Here is a 26,626-nt window from a genome sequence, read left to right as displayed (position 1 = left end):
CAGAAGCTGGCAGACAACTAGCCTAAGTGGTTAGACATAGGGAGGGTGCGCCTTCTGTCCCCTGATCAGTCACTTGTGACCCAATCACAAGGGAGGCGATGGGTTACCATGGCCTGGGCCTGTCATCTTAGTACTCTCATTACATTCTGCCAGATGTAGGATGTAATAGAGTAACACTGCAGGTACAATACACTGTATTATGCAATCGATCAATAATTGCATGTCCCCTAGTGGGACTAAAAAAAATGGGTATCAAAAAGTTTAATGTTTTTAAAAAGTATAAAAAAAATGACTAAAGGCTATCAACATAAGAAAAAACAATAAAAATGTTTTTGGAATCTCTTTCCAAATAAGTCTGAAATATGATAATATCCTGTGGATAGGGGATAACTTCTGATAACTGGAATACCCCTTTAATTTCCTTCTGTGGTGGCGCTGCAGGGAAGCTGAACACTTACTGCTAGGTCTCCTAACAGATTACAGCTGATCACTGGGGGTCCCAGCAGATGGGTACTTTGTGTTCAGCTTATTGTCCAATGCACAGAACCCCTTTAACCTGTAGAGGACCCTCTCCGTACATGTATGACGGGCTGATCACGCCGGTGCAGGAGCTGTGCCAACCTGATCAGCGGCACGGACCTGGCAGTCGCTGACAGCCGGGCCCATGCTGCATACGCCGGCATCGGTGAAAACACTGATGTCGGCGTATTAAACCCTTGTATGCCGCGGTCAAAGCTGACAGCGGCATGCAGAAGGTATGGGTGCCCTCCTCATTTCCATCGGGTCCCCGCGCTGCAGTGACGGGGACCCGATGGCAGAGAAGGCAGCCCGATGCCTTCCGTAGGCATCGAGGCTTGCCTTCTACGGAAGCCTGTGATATCCAGCCCTTAGGCTGGGTCTCACAAGCAGGCTGTCAGCATAAAAGGTAACAGCCAATGCATTACAATACAGGTTGTATTGTGATGCATTACAGAGGGGATCAGACCCCAGAAGTTGAAGTCCCAGAGTCGGACAAAAAAAAAAAGGAAAAAAAAAGTGTTTTTCATAATAAAACAGACCCTTTCCCAAAATAAAACACATAAAAGTATTGCCACATCCGTAACAATCGGCTCTATAAAAATATCACATGATCCACCCCCTCACCTGAACGCCGTAGAAAAAATAAAATAAAAACTGTGCTAAAACAATAATTTTTTGTCACCTTACATCACAAAAAGTGCAACACCAAGCGATCAAAAAGGCGTATGCCCCCCAAAATAGTACCAATCAAACTTCATCCCACAAGAAATGAGCCCCAACATAAAAAAATCGGGCAAAAAATATAAAAAACTATGGCTCTCAGAATATGGAGACACTAAAACATGATATTTTTTTTGTTTCAAAAATGCTTTTATTTTTTTAAGGCCTCATGCACACGACCGTATTTTTTTGCGGTCCGCAAAACGGGGTTCCGTTTTTCCGTGATCCGTGACCGTTTTTTCGTCCGTGGGTCTTCCTTGATTTTTGGAGGATCCACGACGGACATGAAAAAAAAGTCGTTTTGGTGTCCGCCTGGCCGTGCGGAGCCAAACGGATCCGTCCTGAATTACAATGCAAGTCAATGGGGACGGATCCGTTTGACGTTGACACAATATGGTGCAATTTCAAACGGATCCGTCCACCATTGACTTTCAATGTAAAGTCAGGAGTTAATATACCATCGGATCGAAGTTTTCTCCAATCCGATGGTATATTTTTACTTGAAGCGTCCCCATCACCATGGGAACGCCTCTATGTTAGAATATACCGTCGGATTTGAGTTACATTGTGAAACTCAAATCCGACAGTATATTCTAACACAGAGGCGTTCCCATGGTGATAGGGACGCTTCAGGTTAGAATATACTAAAAGAACTGTGTACATGACTGCCCCCTGTAGTTAACTCATTGGTGGCCAGTGGGCCCTCCTCCCTCCCCTCTAGTTAACTCGTTGGTGGCCAGTGGGCCCCCCCCTCCCTCCCCTGTAGTTAACTCGTTGGTGGTCAGTGGGCCTTCTCCCCTCCCTCCACCTCCTAATTAAAATCTCCCCCTATCATTGGTGGCAGCGGAGTGTACTGATCGGAGTCCCAGTTTAATCGCGCTGGGGCTCAGATCGGTAACCATGGCAACCAGGACGCTACTGCAGTCCCGGTTGCCATGGTTACTTAGCAATTTGTAGAACCATTATACTTACCTGCGAGCTGCGATGTCTGCGTCCGGCCGGGAGCTCCTCCTACTGGTAAGTGACAGGTCATGTCACTTACCAGTAGGAGGAGCTCCCGGCCGGACGCAAACATCGCAGCTCGCAGGTAAGTATAATGGTTCTACAAATTGCTAAGTAACCATGGCAACCGGGACTGCAGTAGCGTCCTGGTTGCCATGGTTACCGATCGGAGCCCCAGCGATTAAACTGGGACTCCGATCGGTACACTCCGCTGCCACCAATGATAGGGGGGAGATTTTAATTAGGAGGGGGAGGGAGGGGAGAAGGCCCACTGGCCACCAACGAGTTAACTACAGGGGAGGGAGGGAGGCCGGACGCACTGGCCACCAACGAGTTAACTACAGGGGAGGGAGGGGGGCCCACTGGCCACCAATGAGTTAACTACAGGGGAGGGAGGGGGGGGGCGGCCGCACTGGCCACCAATGTGTTAACTACAGGGGGGGGGGAACTGCTGCCTGGCAGCACCTGCCAGGCAGCAGGGGGCAGTCATGTACACAGTTCTTTTAGTATATTCTAACCTGAAGCGTCCCCATCACCATGGGAACGCCTCTGTGTTAGAATATACTGTCGGTTCTGAGTTTTCACGAAGTGAAAACTCAGCTATGAAAACGCTTTTATGCAGACGGATCTTCGGATCCGTCTGTATAAAAACTAACCTACGGCCACGGATCACGGACACGGATGCCAATCTTATGTGCATCCGTGTTCTTTCACGGACCCATTGACTTGAATGGGTCCGTGGACCGTTGTCCGTCAAAAAAATAGGACAGGTTTTCAAATTTTTTGGTAAATTTGGTATTTTTTTAAAAATAAAAATGAAAAATATTTACTGAAATTTTCCACTATCATGAAGTACAATGTGTCGCAAGAAAACAGTCTCAGAATGGATTGGATAAGTAAAAGTGTTTTAAAGTTATCACCACATAAAGTGACACATGTCAAATTTACAAAAAAACGGCCTGGTTCTTAAGGTTAAAAATGGCAGGGTCCTGAAGGGGTTAAGACAGCAAATAATGACCCCATGCTTGTTGAGGGTGGTAGTGTGACTCATTGGCTCTCCTCTGTGGTGGCCACCAAGCGCTCCAGCAGGTGATATATTGCTGTAGAGACAATGAGCGCTGCCTGCGGGCAATCCATCTGTCACACGGCTCTAAATCTAATATTTGTCTGCCTATTATCAAGTCTGAATTGAAAGGAAAGCAAAAAGCTGGAGGCAGTAACCCTGTCGCTGCCAAATTAGAAAATCCACACAACTCTTCAAGGGACATTTCAGTAGATACATGCACCACTATTCCCTTTAAAAGATGGCAGTTTTATATGACTGGCGTATTACAATTTTCCCACCAGGTATCACTGGGCTCATTGGGCGCTTGTTTTTTTTCCCAGTGATGCCAGTTTTCAGGCTCTCATGCTGATTTCCAAATTTATCAACCCTTGCTGCTTTTCCTAACACCTGCTAAAGGTTCATATTGGTAGGGCTTTCACATTGCAGTTATTACACTTCTGGCACAGGGGGCATCATGCATTCTCCAACATGTATTTACCGTGGAAGACGATGGTACCTGGGAAAATTAGGAAGGTGGATTCTGAAGGCATCAGCATCAAGACGTTAAGGTTGCCAATAGCATTAGATGAATGTCAGCTCAATATCAGTTTGGCCGGAACCTGTGTAATGCAGCAGGTGTGGGGCACTGAACAGACGTGGCTTGGGCCTATTCCTGAGGGTATTGTCAGTGTGGTCCCCTTGTTTTCACCTTTCACTAACATACAAAGATCTGGACTTTGCTGCAGGGGTAATCAGTCTGCTATCCCTGGGACTTCACTTCTCTTTGTTCAGACACAGGTGCATAGCATCAGGAGGACAACCAGAAGCATAGTCAGAGGGCAAGCTAAGGTCAGGACAGGCACAGTTCATGCAATATAGTAAACAAGCAGTAGGTTAGGGGAGACGGTGCAGGGTTAGTACGGTAATCAGGCAGAGGTCAGGGCAGGCACCAGAGGTCAGAACAGACAATTTCACCTTCGCATAGGTAAAGGTGCCATATATACTTCAGGGAACGCTCACATAGACTGGGAACAAATTAGCCCATGCACTCTGTCTCTTTAAGAGCAGGGAATAGTGCTCCCTATGGGAGCCATGCACAAGTCAAAGCTGGAGGAAGGAGGCAGGGACAGCCATGAGTGGCATGTAATGTAACGCAGTGGGAGAGATGAGTACTCCAGCAATGGCCAGGAGAAGAGAGGTGCTGGCAGACACGGACCACTGACATTGCAATCTGCCAGCCAAATCATGTGTATATAGAGGTCTCCCAACTCCCCAGAAGAAGACTGCATATCTGAGCATTGTGTTCGCGAGACAATGAGCTGCTGTCATAGTTGTCTGGCAGTGACTTATTTTTCTCTTCCAATCCAGAACACATGCATGCTCGACGGAGCCTAGCATGCATGTGTATGGGATCGGGTAAAATAGATAACTAAGGTGTATGGCCATGAACACCGCAGCTTCATTTAAACACTACCCTCAGCTTAGTCTTAGGCCCCCTGTATACGAACGTGTGCACCCCGTGGTCATCTACGGCCCGCAAAATGCGGGCCGCAATGCACGAACACAGTCCGTGGGGCAGCCGCAGCGGATCGCGGACCCATTTACTTTAATGGGTCCGCGATCTGGCCGTTCCGCAAAAAGATAGGACATGTTCTATCTTTTTGCGGAACGGAAGTACGGGACGAAACCCCACGGAAGCACTCCGTAGTGCTTCCATAGGGTTCCGTTCCATGCTTCCGTTCCGCACCATTCCGCATCTCCGGATTTGCGGACCCATTCAAGTAAATGGGTCCGCATCCGGGATGCGGAATGCCCACGGAACGGCACCCATGTATTGCGGATCCGCAAATACGGTCCGCAATACGGCAACGGGACAGCACACGTTCGTGTGCAGGGGGCCTTAGCCTGATATGGCTGTTTGCCACAACCCCAATCAGATTTCAGACAAATTTACACATTTTTTGTAAGTTCAGGAATTTTTTAACCAAAAAAGTAATGTGCCTCAGCATCCATCTTACCTGACTTCTATGTTTGAAAAAGTGGAACAGGTTCTGTATAAATGTGGTGCTCAATCCAAAAACCATATTGTTCAATGTACATACTGCTATAAATGCATTGCTTAATCCCATCAGTCAGCTCTTTTGTCTTCTGCTTTCCATCATATACAATGCATTCAGAAAGCCTTCAGACCCTTTCACTTTTTTCACATTTTATATTGCATCCTTGTACTAAGAAAAATAATTCCCCATCATTCTGCACTCAGTACCCCATAAACGCAAAGTGAGAATAGAATGTTCAGAATCTTTGCAAATTTATTGAAAAGGAAAAAGTAAAATCTTGCATTGACATAAGTATTCGGACACTTAGGACTTAGTTGAAGCCTCTTTGGCAGCAATTACAGCCTCCAGTCTTCTTGGGGATGATGCCACAAGGTTTGCACACCTGGATTTAGGGATTTTCTGACGCTCTTCTCTGCAGATCCTCTCAAGCTCTGTCAGGTTGTATGTGGACAGCCATTTTCAGGGCTCTCCAGACATATTGGATTAGGTTCAAGTCAGGGCTCTAACTGGGCCACTCAATGACATTCACAGAGTTGTCCTTAAGCCACTCCTGTGTTGTCTTGGCTATATGCATTGTCTTGTTGGAAGGTGAACCTTCGGTCCAGAAGACCCTCGACCAGGTTTTTATTAAGAATATCTCTGTACTTTGCTTTATTCCACTTTCCCTTAACCCTAACCAATCTCCACTGAAAAACACCCCCACAGGCAGGTGACGAGCACTGGCTGGTTTCCTCCAGACATGATGCTTAGAATTGAGGCCAACAAGCTCAATCTTGGTTTCTCTCATCAGACCAGAGAGTCTTGTTTCCCACAGTCTGAAAGTCTTTTAGGTGCTTTTTTTCAGGCGGGGTTTTATGTGACTTGAGGAGAGGCTTCTTTCTGGCCAATCTGCTATAAAGCCCAGATTGGTGGAGTGCTGCAGTGATGGTTGACTTTCTGGAGTTTCTCCTATCTGCACCAAGGATCTTTGGATCTCAGCCAGAGTGACTATTGGGTTTTTGGTCACTTCTTTTACCAAGGCCCTTCTCCCCTGATTACTTAGTTTGGCGGGTTGGCCAGCTCTAGTAAGATTCCTGGTTGTACCAGATTTTGTAAATTAAAAAATGATCGAGGCCACTGTGCTCTTGGGAACTTTCACCTCAGCAGATATTTTCTTGTAGCCTTTTCCAGATCTATGCTGCCACACAATCCTGTCTCTGGACTCTACAGGCAGTTCTTTTCTCCTCGCATTTCCATTGTGAGACAATGTCAGTTGTGAGACAATATAAAGATAAGGCTATGTCTTTCCAAAAAATGTACAACCAACTGAATTTACCAGAGATGATCCTGAGAAATGGAAGGCCCCCCCAGAGCTAAACTCCAAGTGTCATAGCAAAGGGTCTGAATACTTATGTCCATGCAAAATTGTAGTTTTTCCTTTTTTATTACATCACCAAAGTTTTCAAAAATTCTGTTTTCACTTTTTTTTATCATGAGATATTGAATGCAGATTGATGGGAACACTTTTTATTTTAGCACCAGGCCGCAACATAACAAAATGTGAAAAAAGTGAAAGGGTTGAAAGACTTTCTGAATGCATTGTAGTACATAATAAAACTGTCTGCCTGCAGCCACCTCTAGGGAGAGCACAACACATAGGAATTCATACAGTTACTACTGAACTCAATGGAAGCTGTAACATTTCTGCACTAAGCTCCCACTAGTGGTGGCTGCAGGAAAATGCAGTGGTTTTATTTATGGAACAAGAGAAGGAGTTCTGCCTCTAAGTGACTATGCCACTGCCTATTATTAATAGAGATAAGAAGGAGGAGACCTTTTCTCACCTGTGGGGAGATTGTCCCTGTTAGAGTTAGGCCTCTTTTACACAAACGTGTGTCCCCTTGTTGCCGTGCTGCGAACCGCAAATTGCGGTCCGCAATGCAGGGGCACCGACCGTGGGCCAGCTGCATGCGGATTGTGGACCCATTCACTTGAATGGGGTCCGCGATTCGTCCGTTCCGCAAAAAGATTGAATTTGTTCTATCTTTTTGCGGAACGGAAGCACGAAACGGAACCCCACGCAAGCACTCCGTAGTGCTCCTGTTCCGCTCCGCACCGCATCTCTGGATTTGTGGACCCATTCAAGTGAATGGGTCTGCATCCATGATGCGGAATGCACATGGCCGATGCCCCGTGTATGCGGGCCGCAATACGGCCATGGGGGACACACGGTCATATGAAAGAGGCCTTAGAGAGTCCCTCCTTGATGAACATGAGGGAGGCAGTCTTAAAATTAATTTCCCACCCTAGTCATTGATCCTTCAGTTGATATTACTGTTAAATTAATATCTCTGAAAATGTTGTTGATAAAAATTAGAGTCTAAAAAGAGGTCGTCAAAGAACTGAAGAACATGAGAGATGTGTCTGTAAAGAACATCTGTCAGCAGATCTGTACCTATGGCACTGGCTGACCTGTTACTGTGCAGTTGGCAGCTAAAGGCATCTGTGTTGGTCCCATGTTCATATGTGTCCGCATTGCTGAGAAAAATTTTGTTTTATTATATGCAAATTAGCCTCTAGGAGCAACGGGGGCGTTACCATTACACCTAGAGGCTCTGCTCTCTCTGCAACTGCCGCGCCAAATGTATGAGAAAGAGGCATTGCTATACCTGAATGCTATAAACGGCTGGACTTGACTTTGGAACATGACTCCATGATCACGGTACATAGATGATTTTTTTTTCATTTGGCAATGCTACATATCACATTTGGAAAAGTTTCTTCAGACTTTAAATTCCAATGAGCTTAAAGGGGTTGTCTCACTTCAGCAAGTGGCATTTATCTTGTAGAGAAAGTTAATACAAGGCACTTACTAATGTATTGCTATTATCCATATTGCTTCCTTTGCTGGCTGGATTCATTTTTCCATCACATTATACCCTGCTCGTTTCCATGGTTACAGACCACCCTGCAATCCATCAGTGGTGGTCGTGCTTACAGACTATAGGAAAAAGCGTCACATAGGCTAGTGCTTTTTCCTATATTGCACAAGCACGACCACCACTAATAGATTGCAGGGTGGTCTGTAACCATGGAAACCAGCAGGGTATAATATGATGGAAAAATGAATCCAGCAAGCAAAGGAAGCAATATGGATAATAGCAATACATTACATTACATGATAAATCCGACTTACTGAAGTGAGACAACCCCTTTAATATAATTCGTACTTGGAAATATAGTCAGTTCCAGGTGGAGTTCATGGACATCTTGATTGAAGGGGAGAAGGGTGGTTCCATCTCTATGGATGTGTATAGAAAGACTATTTTCAGTAATACCCTCTTACACACCAGATCTTCTAACCATGCTCAGGTCCAGTAGGCAATTCCATTAGGTCAATTTCTTTGAATCTGCCAGATCTGCTCTAACAATGTTAAGTCTGAGAAACAAGCGAGTGACTTGCAAAAGAGATTTTGTGATAGGAGGCACAAAGTAAGGCTACCTAAGAGCGAAAAGGCATCCTGTGAACCCCTACAGCTGAGTATCTAAAAAGAAATGTGATACCAAGATTTATCACCGTGTTTAATTATAGTTGGGGACAAATATGTAAAGTGCTGCAGAGGTATTGGCCAATTCTGTTGACATAAGAACTTGGCCAAATGTCTTCCCAGTTATCTGCTCATTGGTTGGAAAAGATTTTGGAATCTGAGAGACATTTTGACTAGTAGTCATTAAGTTCCAACCATTGTGTAAAATACTTGTTATATTTTTTGCAAGTGGGGGCCAAATTAACCCACAAGAGCGTCTTTACTTCCACTCTCCGTGCCAAGAAGCTGTATACTAGGGTGGAGGCCAACTGTTCACTGGGGTGGAAGCCAAAAGGGATTTCCAAGGGACTTCTTTGTGACGTCACACACTTGAATGGTAGCTTGCGAGTGTATCTCAAGAGGAATGTTAACACGTGGAAACTGGAGAGCGCCGGCAGCAGGGGACCGAAGAAACCGTAACCCAGTGGCAAGGAGCAGGTAAGTATGCTTCCCTCTACAGGTCATATCCATGCGCAGATAGCTGTTCCAGGGTGCTTGCTCCTCCTCAGTGGAGATGGTCTTGCGGTTTGCCCGGCGGTCGTTTCGCGGCGAACCTTGCTCGTTCGCGGTTCGCCGAACATATGGAGATATTCGCACTCGCCATATTCTTTTTTACATTGTGAAGAACTTTGACCCATGACACCTCCATCAGGTGGTCCAGGACAGCCAATTGAGACGTTTCAGCACATGGACATACCCCCTACCTTATAAATAAACCTGATCTGGCCGCCATTTTACATTCAGTCTTTTGCCAGTGTAGGGAGAGGTTGCTGTGTGGAGCAGGGACAGGCTGTTAGGGACACCAAACGCTAGATAATAGGGCCACAAAAGTCATTTTAAGCACTAGTTATAGGCGTGCTATCGATATGTGTGATACACAGAGGGGTGTAATATACTTATAATATACTTTTATAATGAGTCAAAAACACATAGATCTATATAGTGATCACCTGGAAGTCAGGGGGCTAGGGGCTTACTAGGGTCGCTCTTATCAGGGCGGGTAATCTGTGGTTAGGCTATCAGGGCCAGAATAGCACCCCCCTGTAGGGCAATATCAGGGACAGTTCTTTGCTCACCCTGTCCTTCAATACCACATCATCATCTAGCCCAGGGATAGATGGTTTTTGCTTTCCCTCCGGGATCCATGGATGTGCACTGGAACCCCCCGGATTGTGGTAGGACATATGGTTTCTGATTTAGTGCCGCCGAGCACTTGTTATAGCCTACCACATCTATGCTTTTTGCTTAACTTTAATAATTTGATTTATTTTCATTTTGAGGGATATCTTTTAATAGTAACATTATTAAAGGTTACGTTTTATCTTTATGTATATTCTAATGGATTGCCTTCCTTGTACAATGTCTGGCTTGCTGAAGCTTGGGGGGAGGGAGATACTGTCTCTTTCCATTGTCATGTCCCAAGGCTTGTTAAAAACTTAGACTTTTACTCAAAAGGAGCCATCTCCAAGAGGTGCCTTCACAGAGGCAGTTCTCTTTCTCTGGGAGACATCTTTGCATGTGTAACGCCCCAGAGTGGCATTACCACTTCTTCACTCCGCTACTATCTCTAATGTCATCTTGTGTATTTATTTCAGGTCTACTACACTGTCCATTCCTTTTTCTAATGTAACTGTTATGTTCAAATGTAATATGCCTGGTTCACCAGCAGGTGGCAGCAAATATTGCAGAGCTACATTTAGATAGAATTAAACCTTCCATTCCATTGTAACCCCCTCTGTGGAGAAGTGGGCGAGTCCCACTTCCTGCAGGAAGGGTGGGGACCAGAGTTAGTGAGTTCCAGCTTACCCCTTGCCAAGGCAGAGTGTGCTGGGCATGTCTCTGCTGGGTGTGCCCAAGCCAGCCAGGGCACCATCAGCTATGCTGGTCATGGAGGCCAAAGCTTAGCGCCTCAGAAGCCAGGAGGAAAGTGCCCTGGCCAAACTTAGAGACAGACCAGACTACGGAAAGTAGTGCAGCATAAAGAAGAAGCAGAGTTATACAGCCAGCCTGTCAGCACAGCAGAGCCAGAGAGAAACAGAAGAAGCAGAGACGAGTTTGCCTGCCAAGTTTTATGCTAAAGCCTGCTGGGACCAAGATTAAGCTTGAAGATTGTCTTGGATGAACATTTATTCAAGTAAAGCTGCTGTTTAACTTGATATAAGGTCTGGACTGAATTCTTTCTTCAATCCCTCAATTATTCCCCCTATTTGATGCTTCGGAGCCAAAGCCTGGGGTCCAGCCGTATCCAGGTAGGAGCACCGTGACAAACATAAAGGGACATTTTTAGGCCGCACTACACCTAGGACGCGCGTAATTACATCTATTACGGGCCCTGTGGGGAGGCGCCCGTTGCACATATTGTTTTCCCATGGAGCCTTTCCACTACCTCTCCATACACAGCTTGTCTCCTTAAATGGGTTCTTCATCTTCAGGGGGCCTTTCTGGGAGACCACCCAACCGTGTGGCCTGACCTGTAAAAGGAAGCATACTTATCGGCCCCTTTGGTCCCCTGCTGCTGCTCTCTAGTCTCTGTGTGTCAACATCCCATTTGAGGCACACTTGCAAGCCACTGTTCAATGTGTGACGTCACATAGAACTCCCTTGGAGATCCCTGTTGGCTTGATTTGACACCTGCTTGCAAAAGTGATCATACCTGCAAGTAGCACACATATGGACCAGAATTTCAGAAAACGGGCCACGATAGGCAGCTTCATATACATCCTGTGTGGGTTACATAGTGCATTACTAAATTGTAGTGCTGGAGTATTACTACCAGAAGACATCGATCTTTGGGCAATTCTAGACTGTGCACACACGAGTACTTCAGGATATTACTATTGCTTTTTCATATGGTGTAAGGACCGAGTCAGGTGGCCCTAATCTGACCTTAGGCAGTAGCACTTGGGCATTTGAACTGTGTTGATTTTAATAAATAACAAGAAAATAAAATCCTCGTAATATTACAGGTGGTGTTGAATTTTGATAGATTATGGTATTATGATATATTTTGGTTCTTTATAACCTCCGAGGCAACTCTGTACTATATTGTCCCTACCGTACCTCTGTATACATCCAATTCCATATGAATTGTTCTTCTTCAAATGTGCTACATATGCACCTTTCAGACCTAAAGGGTTTGCCCAGGTAAAACATGGCTGCTTTCTTCCAAAAACAGTTCACATTTTGTGTGTGGTATTGCGACTTAGCCAGTATCACTTTAATGGAGATGAGTTGCAGTACCAGATAGGAACCATGACCACCCATGTGGCGATGTTTCTGAAAGAAAGCACCAATATATTGTAATCCTGAACAACCCCTTTTTTTATGGTCTGGGTGTAAAGTTCTCCTTGGTTGATGCAGTCCCAGGATCTGAGAAATCAACGCCCAGTTACAGTCTGAAGGATTCTATATATGACATATGTCAGCGAGGAATCCTCATGGTCCTGTTGCGGGGGGTGCTGATGTCTTCATCACTGCTGTGGTCAGAGAACGGTAGATCTCGATTGTTGCACTGGGTCATATAGGTTTTGGTTTCCATAGGACATTCTTGGCTTAGGATGGCCTGAAAACAAAAGATAAATTACGTTACACAAACACAGTAATATCTACTATAGAGGCAGGCTGTGTGCTGCTATGGGGCCCCTGGATAGAGGTGGGCCCCATTCTTTGTATTAACGAGTGGTGAGGATGCGCTGATTTCGGTGGGATCGACCAACTATCTTACTTGTATAGGGTTGTACTGACTGTTCCCGACAGATTGTTTTTGTGAGTCATAAGCTACCACCTGGCAGTAGCTTGCTGCCCTCTCCCCATTGAGAATGGGCCTAAAGCAGGAGTGCATGTGTATGTGGGAGTCAGGAGGAATAACTGGTGGCCGAATGAGCATTTAGATAACAACTATGGAGGGTGTATGGCCAGATTTAGAGCAGCATATTATGTCTGCCATTTTGGAGGCAAAAGAACAAAACATTTTCCTATTCTTTAACCCTCATTTTTTTCCATTTCTATCAATTTTGATCAAATCACCTGTGTAGCCAAAAGTCTTCTAAGGCCTCTTTCACGCTTGCATTCTGGCCGGGAACAGCCTCTCAGATCCATCCCCTATAATGGGGGGCTGAGGAGATCCAGCCGCAACCCAGTAAATATAATTGGGTCCGGACGGAAAGCCGGCAGATAAGCTCCAATTTGCCTCCTATTCTAAACCCCAGATTTTTTCTAAAAAGCCTCACCAAATGAACATGATTCTAGAAAAGAGACCCACCTTACCCAATGTTCACCTGAAAGTAATGCATACAATCTAATTTAATATCCTACTCAGGATTGCAATTCTCTTAATGAAACATGCAAGCTAGCTTTCTTTTCAGAAAGACAAAAGAACCAAAATGGCTTAAAAGAAAATTGTCTTGCTTAGCTGTCTGGCCTTTGTGGTGCTCTTCATCATTAGGGAGACCAAATAATATTAATGATGAGTATTTTATGCCAGGCAATACTGCACTCACTTTCTGAGAAGAATAGATGCAAATGTGCAAATCTTAATTCTGTTGGCATTAGACAGGATATCCCCTCTTTTCATTTTTGTCAGGCAAGATCATTTGCATACCTTTGGGTTTCTGGGAAAGATACTCAAATAACCTTTCCTTCCAAAACAGAAAAGAACTCTAATCTTGTCTCATGCCAGCCAAATTAACGGGGTTGTCTCACTTCAGCAAATGGCATTTATCATGTAGATAAAGGTAATATAAGGCACTTACTAATGTATTGTGATTCTCCATATTGCCTCCTCTCCATCACATTATACACTGTTCGTTTCCATGGTTACAGCCACCCTGCAATCCAGCAGCGGTGGTCGTGCTTGCACACTGTAGGAAAAAGTGCTATCCTATATTCACTCCCGCAGTCCTGGCCACCAGAGAGGCTGGCACTTTTTCCTATATTGTGCAACCACAACCAACGCTGCTTGATTACAGGGTGGTCATAACCATGGAAACAAGAAGTGTATAATGCGATGGAAAAATGAATCAAGTCAGCAATGGAGGCAATATGGACAATCACAATACATTAGAGAGTGTCTTGTATTAGCTTTGTCTATGTGTTAAATGTAATAAACTGAAGTGAGACACCCCCTTTAAGATATGCAAATTTGCATATATTGTTCTAGAAACTAAAAGTAGTGTCGCTTGGTACTGATGAGCGGCATAGGCAATATTTAGTTTTTGCAATATTTCGCTAATTTTTGGCATAATATTCGCAATAAAATCACAAATTCTAGAATTTGTGATCTCCAGTCATTATTTTTGCAATTGTGCAAATTGTCATTAATGATGCGCATATTTTTTGCACAATACATGCAACTTCACATTTTATCAGGTCTGAGTATATATTACTGATTGGTGCACTAAGTATTGTTGTGACATCACAGCACTATGTCTGTAGCATGTATGTATGGACAGCAGAGAAACAGTAATTCCTATCACACTACCTAACACCCTGCACTGGAATCAGCTACACTATATCACTATCTAACCTACACGGACTATCTCCCACTAACTATCTGTATTATATATATATATATATATATATATATATATATATATATGAGCTAACTAACTATCTAATGTGATTGGATAAAAGGAATAGGATCCAGATGAAAGTACAGAGCACAGCAATGTCACTGCTCTCTCTCAGAACTGCAAAAAAAACAGCAGAAAATGGCTGCTGGGGAGGTTCTTATATAATAAGGGGTAGGCAACTTTCCTATTGGTTGCTAGGAATGTTGCTAAGCTCTGACAAAGACACTGCAGCCTTCTCATTGGCCCACAAGCAAGAAGGGAGGTTACTGATGAAAATATTCGCAATTACGAATATATAGCACTATATTCTACATATTCTCGAAGTGCCGATAGTCACGATAAAAATTTGCGATTAGAATATTCACAATCAACACTATCGCTTGACATACAATACTCATCATGCATGTTTTTTGATCTCCCTAATGATAAAGAGCAGTGATCGCCAGTTCGCCGTGTTTGCCTACGAACACATGTGGGCTGCCATCTTAACTCACAAGTCCGGCGATGCACAGGTAAGCCCTTGCCCTTGCCCTTGCCCTTGCCCTTGCCCGTGCCCGTGCCCGTGCCCGTGCCTGTGCCTGTGCGAAACAAATGCGGTCACCGGGAGCAGGCAGTTCCGAGAACAGCCGCTGGGGGCCTTCATTGGGCTGTTCTCGGAACTGCTTGCTCCCGGTGACCGCATTTGTTTCAGACCGGCACAGGTAAGGGCTTACCTGTGCATCGCCGGACTTGTGAGTTAAGATGGCAGCCCACATGTGTTCGCGGGCGAACACGGCGAACTGGCCATCACTGATAAAGAGCACCCCTAAGAGTAGGCCAGTCAACCAAGAAAAGGACATTTCTCTTGAGAGATTCTGGTTCTCCGTTCCTTTTAGAAAGATAGCTAACTTAGATGTTCCATTGAGAGAAGAGTAAGCTTGGGTGGGATATTATTTTGGTGGTATTTCTCTAGTGGTATTTCTCAAATATGTATTCGCTCATTCTTAAATAGGTTGTCTGCTTTTTGCTATATTAATTACTTATTCTCAATAGGAAGGAGCTGTCCCATTGAAGTGAATGGGGACGGACGAACTGTAATTAAACCTGCTCGCCACTGCTGTGTCAACGGTGAGCAGGTAAACTGGGACAAGAATACAGCGCTTGTGTGATTGCTGCCTTGTCTTTAAACAGCTGATCGTCGAGAATGCCAACAGTCGGGCCCCACCTATATTGGATTGATGATCCATCCTGAGGATAGGTCATGAATATAGCAAACGCAGACAGTCCCTTTAAACCTTTAAGAACCCTTGCTGTACATATAATTCACAGCTGGACGTGACTTAAGGACCAGCGACGTACATGTACGGCAGGCTGATCAGGCAGGTGCAGGAGCTGCGCCCTCCCGATCAGCGACACGGACCCGGCAGTCACTGACTGCCGGGTCCCTGCTCCATACGCCAGGATAGGTGAAGACACAGATGCCGGCGTATTAACCTCTTGTATGCCGCTGTCAAAGTTGACTGCGGCATGCGGAAGGTACGGGTGCCCTCCGCACCTTCATCGGGTCCCCGCGCTGCAGTGGTGGGGACCCGATGTCAGAGAAGGCAAGCCCAATGCCTTTGAGATCCAGCCCTTAGGCATAAAAGCTGACAGCCAATGCATTACAATACAAGTTGTATTGTAATGCATTGCAGAGGGGATCAGACCCCAGAAGTTGAATTCCCATAGTGGGACCAAAAAAAAAAAAGGGATTTTCATGCTAAAAAATAAATATCGTTTCTAGTAAAAAAAAAAAAAAAAAATTACAAAATAAAACACATAAAATTGTGAAAAAAATAAGAAAACAGACATATTGGGTATTGCCACGTCCGGCTCTCACATGATCCACCCCCTCATCTGAAAAATAAAATAAAAACTGTGCTAAAACAACAATTTTTTTGTCACCTTAGGCTACGTCTACACGACGACATTTGTCGCACGACAGATATGGCACAACTACACTGCAACATTTGTAGCGCAAAATTTTGTTGCACTAATGTCGCGCAACAATTTTTATAATGGCAGTCTATGGTGTTGCACTGCAACATGCTGCGACTGCAAAGCAACAGTCGCAGAAAAATCCATCTCGAATGGATTTTCTGCAACTGTTGCGTCGCAGTCGCAGCATGTTGCAGTGCAACACCATAGACTGCCATTATAAAAATTGTTGCGCGACATTAGTGCAACAAAATGTCGCGCGACAAATGTCGTCGTGTAGACGTAGCCTAACATCACAAAAAGTGCAACACTAAGCGATCAAAACGGCGTATGTCCCTCAAAATAGTACAATCAAATCGTCAACTGATCCCGAAAAAAATGAGTCCCAACCTATGACAATCGCCCAAAAAATAAAAAAAACTATGGCTCTCAGAATATGGAGACCCTAACACATGATTTTTGTTTGTTTTCAAAAATGCATTTATTGTGTAAAACTTAAATAAATAAAAAAAAAGTAGACATATTAGGCATTGCCACATCTGTAACAACCTGCTGTATCACATGACCTAACCCCTCAGATGAACACCGTAAAAAAAAAATGTGTCAAAAAAGCAATTTTTTTTCAACTTATATTACAAAGTGTAATACCAAGCAATCAAAGTCATATGCACCCAAAAAAATAACCCATCAAACCGTCATCTCATACCGAAAATGAGGCCCTACATAAGACAAAAAAGAAAAAAACTATGGCTTTCAGAATATGGAGACACTAAAAAATCTTTTTTATTAAAAAGGCTTTATTATGTAAAGCTGAAACAAACAACCAAAAAAAGTCATATTTGGTATTGTCTCGTCCGTAACAACCTGCTCTATAAAAATAGCTCATGATCTAACCTGTCATGAACATTGTAAATAACAAAAAATAAAATCGTGCCAAAACAGCTATTTTTTGTTACCTTACCTCACAGAAAATGTAATATAGAGCAACCAAAAATCATATGTACCCTAAAATAGTACCAACCAAACTGCCACCTTATCTCGTAGTTTCCAAAATGGGGTCTTTTTTTCGAGTTTCTACCCTAGGGGTGCATCAGGGGGTCTTCAAATGTGACCTGGTAACTTAAAATTATCCCAGTGAAATCTGCCCTCCATAAACCATATGGCATTCCTTTCCTTCTGCGCCCTGCCGTGTGCCTGTACAGCAGTTTATGACCACATATGGGGTGTTTCTGTATACTACAGAATCAGGGCAATAAATATTGAGTTTTGTTTGGCTGTTAACCCTTGCTTTGTTACTGGAAAAAATGGACTCAAATGGAAAATCTGCCCAAAAAGTTAAATTCTGAAATTTCATCTCCATTTTCCTTTAATTCTTGTGGAACACTTAAAGGGTTAACAAAGTTTGTAAAATCAGTTTTGAATATCTTGAGGGGTGTAGTTTCTAAAATGGGGCCATTAATGTAAGCCTCACAAAGTGACTTCAGATCGGAACTGGTCCTTAAAAATTGGGTTTTATAAATTTTCTTAAAAATTTTAATATTTGCTTCTAAACTCTAAGCCTTCTAACGTCCCAAAAAAAGAAAATGTCATTTACAAAATGATCCAAACATGAAGTAGACATATGGGGAATGTAAAGTACGGTAATAACTATTTTAGGAGGTATCACTATCTGTTTTAAAAGCAGAGAAATTAAAATTTAGAAAATTGCGAATTTTTCACAATTTTTGGTAACTTTGATATTTTTTATAAATAAAAATGAAATATTTTGACTCAAATTTACCACTGTCATGAAGTACAATATAGAATTGATAAAGAAAGTGTTATAGAGGCTCACCCACCTGTAGATGTGGATAGGTGCTCTTGACACGTTTGAACCACCCAGTCAAAAAGTAAATAAATAAATTGGAATAAAATACAGCGACAGGCACTCAACTTATGGTACCATTCAGTCAAGGTATAAAATGTGGGGTATTAAAACTCAAGTTTAATAAAAATAAAAAAAAATTGTAGAAACAAGACAGTTACAAATAATTGATAAAAGGATGCATATATACCACTCTGCGTCATTTTATTTTGTGTACAATTATACAATCAGCAGACAAGTCCAGGTGTTAATGTCTCATCCAAATGGCCCCCTCTAAGTTGTCAACGCTGAGGTTTACATATAGATGAGGGCTGGTGTGTAGTATGGCCTCTCAGTCTATAGCTGCCTTGGTTTTGTATACGATATATTGCCTGGGGTATAGATACTGCCCAGAGGTTATATCTGATTGAGATGACAAAGGATAATTCTCAGTTCAGTAGGCTGTAATGAAAGGAAGTGTATCCTGCAGACCGCTTGATAGCTATTCTGTTTGCACCTCATGCAAAAAAACGCAACTGCGGTTTTGTCGCATTTTCTATGCGTTTTTTTTCGTTTTTGAGCATCTAATCCCTTGTTTTTTCTTGCTGATTAGATATTTCCCCAACCAAGTTGTTTCTCTCAAGCAAGAGGGCCATTTAGAGAGCCCTTATACTGTTACTCATATTGTGCGTCTTTAATACGTTGTATTATGGATGTTCCAAATGCTACATATGTTTAATTTTCATTTACAAATGTACAGTAATGCTAAAAAAATAAATAAAGAATAAATATTGTATAAAAATTTAAATATAAAAATATCTAAAAAGTAAAATATCATTCTGCCTCTGCGCGCGTAGGGATATAGTTTTTCTATACTTCTGGTGTGATATATTGATCTAATTCGATCCAGAAGATATACTTTTTATATTTATTTATATTTTTATACAATATTTATCCTTTATTTTTTTATCATTACTGTACATTTGGAAATGAAAATTAAACATATGTAGCATTTGGAACATCCATAATATAACGTATTAAAGAAGCACAATATGAGTAACAGTATAAGGGCTCTCTAAATGGCCCTCTTGCTTGAGAGAAACAACTTGGTTGGGGAAATATCTAATCAGCAAGAAAAAACAAGGGATTAGATGGTCAAAAACGCATAGAAAACGCATCAAAAACGTGACAAAACCGCAGTTGCGTTTTTTTGCATGAGGTTGCTACTCATTGCGAGCTGCATTCCCTATAGAGGATTTTTAAAGAATTTGTTGGGTATGGACAATAGACAATAATGAATCATTTAGGGAACAGAAGGCGATCCAGTACGGATATTGGGAATGCCCAATGTCCCAGGTGATTAATCAACTGATTATAAGAGTGGGCAAGGCATGGTGGGCTAAGTAACCACTCATGAAGGAGTGAGTATACACTCCAAAACGGGTATGGTTTGATTCTTACATCCCAGGACCCACTCTAGACATCCATGGACATGAAAAAGTGCCCCGGCACCTAATAGGAAGAAGCGCTTCTGTCTATGTGAACTTGTGCATCACCTCCGATACCTAAGACCCGACCGAACAGCCGGAAACCGACATACCTGAACACGTGGGACCCCGAACTGCCATCTCCAGGACCACGCGAGGTATCATAGTCGGAGAGCTATATCCAGTGTTACTGGACGGTGAAGCACTACGGCCGGAGTCATCTCCAGGAAGGAGGTGACAGTAAGTCAGGTACCGACCGCTCCGTGGGACTCCATGCAGTAGCGGAGGTAAGGACTGAAAACGAAAACCAACTCACAAGGTATTTATTATACAGTCGCCAGGTCATGTTTGAATGGACATATGCACTTACAACCCATTGATATGAGACCTAATTGATCCAACTAACCAAAAGGAGATGCAAGTTGACTATTTACTAACAACAGACAATCTGCAACATTAACCATTATTTATATCAGTGCACTGATGGTATTACCTTATATAGGATCAAACTGCTATCAATGAAACAAAGATAGCCCTAGATAATACTAACAAGTGCAAACAGAACAGCTATCAAGCTTTCTGCAGGATACACTTCCTTTCATTACAGCCTACTGAACTGAGAATTATCCTTTCTGTCATCTCAATCAGATATAACCTCTGGGGAGTATCTATACCCCAGGCAATATATCGTATACAAAACCAAGGCAGCTATAGACTGAGAGGCCATACTACACACCAGCCCTCATCTATATGTAAACCTCAGCGTTGACAACTTAGAGGGGGCCATTTGGATGAGACATTAACCCCTGGACAATTATACAGAGTAGTATATATGCATCCTTTTATCAATTATTTGTAACTGTCTTGTTTCTACTATTTTTTATTAAACTTGAGTTTTAATACCCCACATTTTATACCTTGACTGATGGTACCATAAGTTGAGTGCCTGTCGCTATATTTTATTCCAATGAAGTACAATATGTGGTGAGAAATCAATCTCAGAATGGATTGGATAAGTAAAAGCGGTTTAAAGTTATCACCACATAAAGTGACACATGTCAGATATGCAAAAAATGGCCCGGGCAGGAAGGTGGAAAATAGCAGGGTCCTGAAGGCGTCAATTCTAACAATCTTACACGGTAAAGATACTAGATGGTACGTTTACTAGATATAATTCGTATCACACTGCCTGAAGAACGTATTTAAAAGAAAATAATAAAGTATTTATTAATATCTGGTTAAAACGGCAAAATTCTGTGCATCACTTTCGTGAATTTCAGGCTCCAGACTGGAGTGATGTAGTCCAGGATAGTAATAGACCCGCTACATAACAAACAGTCTGCACTAAATCCTAGTCCTGCTGGCACATTGGTGCTAATATCCGCAGGAGAAGGAGTCAGGACACGGTTCTTGTGTTGTGAACAGGCACAGGTGCGTTCGTTTGCAGTCCTACCTGGCTCTCAACAGCAGAGCAGCTGATAGTGAATTGAGGCTGGAGGCCCTGTTGAGAATGTGAGTCTGTATCGACTTCCAATCTCATGAACTACTAGTATGTAAAATCGTTCACACACACTATCAGGACATCCAAACAGCAGCAGCCACACAGTATTTACTGTCTCTGCAGATGCACACTAAGCTGCCTCCGTCTGCCTACCCATCATGCGGAGTCGCACTGGGTCTAGTTATCGGACCGCATTCACACTTGTATCCAGGCTAACTGGTGAGCTGCCTGACAACTGGTAAGCACCCTGCCTATAGAGCCGTGTCCTGGATGGAGATCAACGGCTCAACGCGTTTCTACGTGACATAATCTGCCCCGTGTCATCAGGAGCAAAGGTCTCTCAATAAAGTAAGCCTGTAAAGGAAAGGTGCCCCACACTTTTGCGTGTTAAGGCTCCAGCGCTATGACGGCCGTAAATCAATTCTAAGAAGCCCAAATATTTTGCAATTGAATGAAGACAAATAAAGAGACATGTGCACATAAAAACATGTATAAATCAGCTTTCTTTCCAAAAAGTGCTGAGTGTTTCATAACTACATCATAGCCTTTCAGTCATTACTCAGTCCTTTAAACATACTTATGTAGCAAAACTAGAAAAATAGCTAATCCAGCCTCACATCAGCAGCTAGCTCCTTCAGGAGAAAAGCACTTTATCAAAGCAAAGATAGATATAGTTTTTTTTCTAGTTGAGAGGGCTTTAGGGGAACTGTGTATGGATAATATTTCTATTATGGAAACCAGTTAATATGTGATGACTTTTGTAGGCTTGGAAACACTCCTTAGTTTTCTGCAAAATATATATGCAAATGAGCACATCTAACATCTGCTGGCATCAAGGGGGCATTTCCTGGCCTACAATACTGCTCTGCACGCGGACCCTGCATTCTCTCTATCATTCACCCCGAAACTAATCACAAAAACAAACTTTTTGGGAAATTCGGGAGAAATTCCAAACCGGTAGAATCGATTCGCTCATCCTTAATATGTATACATTATAACGGGGAGTTCATTCTGCAATTTCTATTCCAAGCGCATATCAGGCTTCTGCTTGCCTCTACTTCTTGGTCCCTCTTGACAAGCAGGAAGCTGAGGCAGGTGACCGCTGTGCCCGAGCAGTCATTTCTTATGTGTCACGAAGGACCAAAAAATAGAGACAAGCAGGGAGCCATAAACCCTTTTCAGGTTTTCTGATTATTTATCAAAAAAATAATTTGCTTTGTGTGGTTCATAAATATATAAAAATTGCTGACCATTTTCTCTTCTCTGGCTGGTGGATTTCTAAGAAAGAGACAAAAAGGAGCAAAGATAAGATTCAGTATTCCAGTGATCCTCATTAACCAGGGGAATCCAATGGCTTCTGCAACAGCGCCACCACATGAAGGCCCTGAAATGACAGATTAAATTTACTGTAGAGCATATGAGCACAACATATACACCAGAGTACATATATACACCTGAGACTGTGTCCTATACACTGATACATAGACCAGAGAACAGTCCTATCAAATACATTATATATATATATATATATATACAGTACAGACCAAAAGTTTGGACACACCTTCTCATTCAAAGAGTTTTCTTTATTTTCATGACTATGAAAATTGTAGATTCACACTGAAGGCATCAAAACTATGAATTAACACATGTGGAATTATATACATAACAAACAAGTGTGAAACAACTGAAAATATGTCATATTCTAGGTTCTTCAAAGTAGCCACCTTTTGCTTTGATTACTGCTTTGCACACTCTTGGGATTCTCTTGATGAGCTTCAAGAGGTAGTCCCCTGAAATGGTTTTCACTTCACAGGTGTGCCCTGTCAGGTTTAATAAGTGGGATTTCTTGCCTTATAAATGGGGTTGGGACCATCAGTTGCGTTTAGGAGAAGTCAGGTGGATACACAGCTGATAGTCCTACTGAATAGACTGTTAGAATTTGTATTATGGCAAGAAAAAAGCAGCTAAGTAAAGAAAAACAAGTGGCCATCATTACTTTAAGAAATTAAGGTCAGTCAGTCAGCCGAAAAATTGGGAAAACTTTGAAAGTAAGGGCTATTTGACCATGAAGGAGAGTGATGGGGTGCTGCGCCAGATGACCTGGCCTCCACAGTCACCGGACCTGAACCCAATCGAGATGGTTTAGGGTGAGCTGGACCGCAGAGTGAAGGCAAAAGGGCCAACAAGTGCTAAGCATCTCTGGGAACTCCTTCAAGACTGTTGGTAGACCATTTCAGGGGACTATCTCTTGAAGCTCATCAAGAGAATGCCAAGAGTGTGCAAAGCAGTAATCAAAGCAAAAGGTGGCTACTTTGAAGAACCTAGAATATGACGTATTTTCAGTTGTTTCACACTTGTTTGTTATGTATATAATTCCACATGTGTTAATTCATAGTTTTGATGCCTTCATAGTCATGAAAATAAAGAAAACTCTTTGAATGAGAAGGTGTGTCCAAACTTTTGGTCTGTACTGTATATATATATATATATATATATATAGTCGAGACTGTGTCATATACACTTATATACAGACTAGAGAACAGTCCTAATAATGTATATACACACACCAGAGAGTGTTGCATCCTATCCAGTGATATACAGGCAGGAGAACAGTCCTATTATATAAATGGTACATATACACTGGAGACTGCATCCTATACACTGATATACAGACCAGAGAACAGTCCTATCATATAAATGGTACATATACACTGGAGACTGCATCCTATACACTGATATACAGACCAGAGAACAGTGCTATTATATAAATGATATATATACACCGGAGACTGCGTCCTATACACTGATATACCGACCAGAGAACAGTCCTATTATGTATATATACACTGGAGACTGTGTCCTATACACTAATATACAGACCGGAGAAAAGTCCTATTATATAAATTATATATATACACAGGAGACTGCGTCCTATACACTGATATACAGATCAGAGAATGGTCCTATTATATAAATGGTATATATACACCGGAGACTGTGTTTTATACACTGATATAAAGACCACAGAACAATCCTATTATATAAATGGTATAGTACATATACACTGGAGACTTTGTCTTATACACTGATATACAGACCAGAGAATGGTCCTAGTATATAAATGATATATATATATACCGGAGATTGAGTCATATACACTGATATACAGACCGGTGAACAGTCCTATTATATATATGGTACATATACACTGGAGACGGCGTCCTATACACTGATATACAGACCAGAGTACAGTCCTATTATATAAATGATACATATATACACCGGAGACTGCGTCCTATACACTGATATACAGACCAGAGTACAGTCCTATTATATAAATGATACATATACACTGGACACTGCGTCCTATACACTGATATACAGACCAGAGAACAGTCTTATTCTATAAATTATATATATATATATACACCGGAGACTGCGTCCTATACACTGATACACAGACCAGACAATGATCCTATTACACCAGAGACTGTGTCCTATTCACTGATATAAAGACCAGAGAACAATCCTATTATATAAATTATATATATATACACCGGAGACTGTGTCCTATACACTGATATACAGACCAGAGAACAGTCCTATTATATAAATGATATATACACTGGACACTGCGTCCTATACACTGATATACAGAGTGGAGAACAGTCCTATTATATAAATTATATATATACACCGGAGACTGTGTCCTATACACTGATATACAGACCGGAGAAAAGTCCTATTATATAAATGATATATATACACTGGAGACTGTGTCCTATACACTGATACACAGACTGGACAACAGTCCTATTATATAAATGATATATATACACCGGAGACTGCGTCCTATACACTGATATACAGATCGGAGAACAGTGCTATTATATAAATGATATATATACACCGGAGACTGCGTCCTATACACTGATATACAGAGCGGAGAACAGTCCTATTATATAAATGATATATATGCCCCAGAGACTGCGTCCTATACACTGATATACAGTCTGGAGAACAGTCCTATTATATAAATGATATATATACACCGGAGACTGCGTCCTATACACTGATATACAAACAGGAGAACAGTCCTATTATATAAATGATATATATACACCGGAGACTGCGTCCTATACACTGATATACAGACCAGAGAATGGTCCTATTATATAAATGTTATATATACACCGGAGACTGTTTTATACACTGATATAAAGACCAGAGAACAATCCTATTATATAAACAGTACATATACACTGGAGATTGTGTGCTATACAATGATATACAGACCGGTGAACAGTCCTATTATATAAATAATATATATACAGCGGAGACTGCGTCCTATACACTGATATACAGACCGAAGAACAGTCCTATTATATAAATGATATATGTACACTGGAGACTGCGTCTTATACACTGATATACAGACCGGAGATCAGTCCTATTATATAAATGATATATGTACACTGGAGACTGTGTCCTATACACTGATACACAGACTGGACAACAGTCCTATTATATAAATGATATATATGCACCAGAGACTGCGTCCTATACACTGATATACAGACCGGAGAACAGTCCTATTATATAAATGACATATATACACCGGAGACTGCGTCCTATACACTGATATACAGACCAGAGAACAGTCCTGTTTTATAAATGAGATATATACACCGGAGATTGTGTATGTTAGTGGAAGCGGATGCTGCCCAGAAATAATGATTTAGGTGTCTTCATGAAAGATCATTCAACATCTTTATCTGACCTCACTGATGCTTTGCTGTATGAACGGACACAAATGCCCACAGACACCCTCCAAAATCTTGTAGAAAGGCTTCCCAAAAGACTGGAAGCTGTTTTAGCTACAAAGGGGGGACGAACTCCATATTAGTGCTTATGAATTTAAAATTGCTCCTGTACGTTTAATATGCAGGTGTCCCAGTGCTCTGTCCATCTAGTGTATAAAGTACAGCTACTGTCAGCACATGTGTTCACATTCTACCGCAGTCACTACCGACAACCAGTTGGATACACTATCACTAGTGAACGTGAACAGATAACACAGCAGTATACACTCACCGATTCCTTTGGCAATTATGTCCACTCACTTTGAAGTCATACGTGTACATACACTTTAGCCACTTTCATTAAAACTCAGTTTCTCACAATTTGAGACATAGAACATGTTCCCTCTCTTAGGTCATGTAAGATCACTGCTAGAGATGAGCGAATCGAAGCTGACTAAGTGGAATTCAGGAAAAATTCATTTCGCCACGAATGCGAATTTCCTCGCTCTTCGTGGTAACGAATCGCATTTTTCCTAAAATGGCAGCTACACGTGT

At 42.3% G+C, this 26,626-nt stretch overlaps 1 protein-coding gene across 2 annotated transcripts in view; it reads right to left on the bottom strand.

Annotated features, from left to right (window-relative positions):
- Positions 1–10,941: 10,941 nt before the first annotated feature.
- Positions 10,942–26,626, bottom strand: part of LOC120986333 (chromaffin granule amine transporter-like) — a 281,401-nt gene continuing 265,716 nt past the window's right edge. For both annotated transcript variants that reach the window (XM_040414856.1, XM_040414854.1), the window contains exons 14-15: positions 22,520–22,653; positions 10,942–12,474 (exon numbers count right to left, since the gene is read on the bottom strand). In XM_040414856.1, coding sequence (XP_040270790.1) covers positions 12,334–12,474; positions 22,520–22,653 — 275 coding nt within the window. In that variant the 3' untranslated portion in view covers positions 10,942–12,333. The remainder of the gene's footprint in view (positions 12,475–22,519; positions 22,654–26,626) is intronic.

This window comes from Bufo bufo, chromosome 1 (genome assembly GCF_905171765.1).
Source record: "Bufo bufo chromosome 1, aBufBuf1.1, whole genome shotgun sequence".
NCBI classification, from domain to species: Eukaryota; Metazoa; Chordata; class Amphibia; order Anura; family Bufonidae; genus Bufo; species Bufo bufo.
Note: the sequence above shows the minus strand (reverse complement) of the source record. Positions and strands in the feature narration are given on the sequence as shown.